This window comes from Beta vulgaris, chromosome 4 (assembly GCF_026745355.1).
Source record: "Beta vulgaris subsp. vulgaris cultivar EL10 chromosome 4, EL10.2, whole genome shotgun sequence".
Taxonomy (NCBI): domain Eukaryota; kingdom Viridiplantae; phylum Streptophyta; class Magnoliopsida; order Caryophyllales; family Amaranthaceae; genus Beta; species Beta vulgaris.
Window position 1 is genome coordinate 27,069,527 of NC_079205.1, and position 2,723 is coordinate 27,072,249.

The following is a 2,723-nucleotide window of genomic DNA, read 5'->3' on the forward strand; positions in this document are numbered from 1 at the left end:
TGAGGGTAGCTCAAGTTACGATTCGGATTTCAAACCAGGACAGATAGATTCAGGGAGTAGTAGTGACAGCGGTTACTTCGAGATACTTTTCGACTAGATTAGATTGTTGGAAGGAACTTAAAGTGAAAATGATCTTTTTTGGTATTTATGATGTTAGGATATATATAAGTATACTAACTTTTGGGCCTATGAGCCGTGTATATGTATTAGAATATAGTAGTATTAACTAATGTAAATAGTATATACATATGTAGCTAGTATTATTGATTACTCGGATATGGTTGTATAAGTTGAAACTATATGCTTCTATATAAGAGCAAATTTTGGTGTGCATATGTGATTGTTCTTTACTTTACTTTTATGTTATGTGCTTAATTTAATAAGTGGGAAGGTAATAGTATTTCATTTTCTTTAATTAGGATGGTAGGAACTAGAGCTGGTGCTTCATCATCAGGATCTGGTGACTCAACTCACCAAATGGAGGCTAGAATTAACCAGTTAGAAAATATGAATACCCGATTGTTGAATCTGTTGGAGAATAACCAGGCAAATAAGGATACAGATGATGAGGGAAAGTTTTATAAAAGGTTAGCATCACACAATCCTAGGACTTATGATGGGGAACCTGATCCAGTAAAGTTCGAGGATTGGATCGCTTATATGGAAAAACTCCTGGATATGGTGAATTGTCCAACAATCTAAGAGTGAAGTTAGCATCATTCTATTTAGATGGACAAGCAGATATGTGGTGGAAGACTGTGAAAAATATTGCTCAACGACCTGATTTTACTTGGGATAAGTTCCTTGAGAAATTACGGGAAAGGTTTTATCCTCCAGCACTTCAGACTAAGAAGGAGTGTGAATTCCTTACCTTACGTCAGGGTAAGATGTCGATAGTAGAATATACGGCGAAGTTTGTCGAGCTATCCCGATTCGCACCTGACTTAGTGAAGTCGGAAAAGTTCAAGGTGACACGGTATTTCGAAGGATTGAATTTCACTTATCAGAAGAGAGTTGGACATTGTATCAATTTTCAAGAATTATATGATAGAGCATTGGCGCAAGAAAGGATTAGTGAAAAAGAGAACGAAATAAACAAAAGAAGGAATTTTGGTAGCGAGGAAGAAGAGAAAAGTAAGAAGCCTCGAGTTGTTCAACCGATTGTACGTACGCCAAACTTTCAACAACCTACTCAACCAAAAATCGAGGATGTTTTCGATGTGGAAGGATGCATTTTGGAAGGAATTGTGAAGGAAAGTCTATATGTTTTGAGTGCAAGAAACCTGGGCACATTGCTAAAGACTGCCCCGAAACGACTAAGAAGAATGTGAAGGAAGCTGGATATGTAAGAACACAAACTGGACCTAGCAGATTCGGAATGAGTAATGCAAAAGGGAACCAAGGTGCATCGACTTTTAATCGCAATAATCAAAGAGGATCGTATGCCAATCCAGGGAAGGTAGCTGGAAGAATGTATGCCATGGGCACTGAAGAAGAGGCACAACCCGAGTTTGTCGAAAATGATAATCTGGATGCCAATGGAAGCGGGGAGGCTGAACTTGTTAAAGATGGAGGTAATGTAATCTCCGGAACTTTCCTTGTGAATTATGTACCTGCATATGTTCTTTTTGATTCTGGAGCATCCAACTCCTTTATATCCCATTCGTTGCTTAAAAGATTGAATCCAACCCCAAAACAGTCAAAAATTGACTTAGCAATAGACCTTCCTGATGGTTTACGAGTTAAGTGTGAGAATTTATGTAAAGAATGTTGTATAAGTATAGCGGGTACTGAGTTGATGGCCGATTTGGTACAATTTGAATTAGGGTATTATGATGTAATTTTGGGAATGGACTGGCTTAGTAAATATGAAGCTGTAATTGAATGTGAAGCACAGACGATCCAGTTAAAAACTCCACAAGGTGGTAAAATCGTATATCAAGGAGTTATGAAGAAATCGAGAGTGAAAATTGTTTCCATGATGAAGATTGCTAAGGAGGTAAGAAGAGGGAGAAATGCTTATTTGTGCCATGTAATTGACACAACCACAAGTCCCTTAAAAGTAGAAGAAATTCCGATAGTGAAGGAATTCCCAGATGTATTTCCGGAAGAATTACCTGGATTACCCCCTAGACTGTAGTGAACTTTCACATCGATTTAGTGCCAGGAGCTACGCCTATTTCCAGAAGTCCATACCGTATGGCCCCTGCAGAGATGGTTGAATTAAAGAAACAATTAGAGGAGTTGTTGCAGAAGGGATACATTAGACCAAGTGTATCTCCATGGGGAGCCCCTGTGTTATTCGTTAAGAAGAAAGATGGAACAATGAGACTGTGTATAGATTACAGGGAGATTAATAAAATTACAGTCAAGAATAGATATCCTCTTCCTAGAATAGATGATTTATTTGACCAGTTAAAAGGTGTTGAGGTTTTCTCCAAGATAGATTTGAGATCAGGATACCATCAAATGAGGATTGCTGATGAAGATATTTCTAAAACAGCGTTTAGAACAAGATATGGTCATTATGAGTTTGTGGTAATGCCTTTTGGGTTGACGAATGCTCCAGCTGCATTTATGGATTTAATGCAGAGATATTTTAAGGCTTATTTAGATCAATTCGTAGTGGTCTTTATTGATGATATACTAGTGTATTCGAAGAATAAAAGAGACCACGAGGATCATTTACGGATAGTATTAAATGTACTGAGAGAAAAGAAGTT

General features: G+C 37.6%; 1 protein-coding gene across 1 annotated transcript; it reads left to right on the plus strand.

Annotated features, from left to right (window-relative positions):
- Positions 1-420: 420 nt before the first annotated feature.
- LOC109134290 (uncharacterized) lies at positions 421-2,140 on the plus strand. The gene is made up of 3 exons (XM_019247881.3): positions 421-587; positions 635-976; positions 1,243-2,140. Exons 1-3 carry the CDS (start codon positions 421-423, stop codon positions 2,138-2,140), a joined length of 1,407 nt encoding a protein of 468 aa, XP_019103426.3.
- The last annotated feature ends 583 nt before the right edge of the window (positions 2,141-2,723 follow it).

Bases quoted from the DNA above. Each gene is read 5' to 3' on its own strand.
- LOC109134290 (XM_019247881.3), top strand. From the start codon at position 421: ATGGTAGGAACTAGAGCTGGTGCTTCATCATCAGGATCTGGTGACTCA. The intron at 588-634 runs GTTAGCATCACA...AACCTGATCCAG, and splicing joins GAGGGAAAGTTTTATAAAAG to TAAAGTTCGAGGATTGGATC. The intron at 977-1,242 runs GTATTTCGAAGG...GCATTTTGGAAG, and splicing joins GAAAAGTTCAAGGTGACACG to GAATTGTGAAGGAAAGTCTA.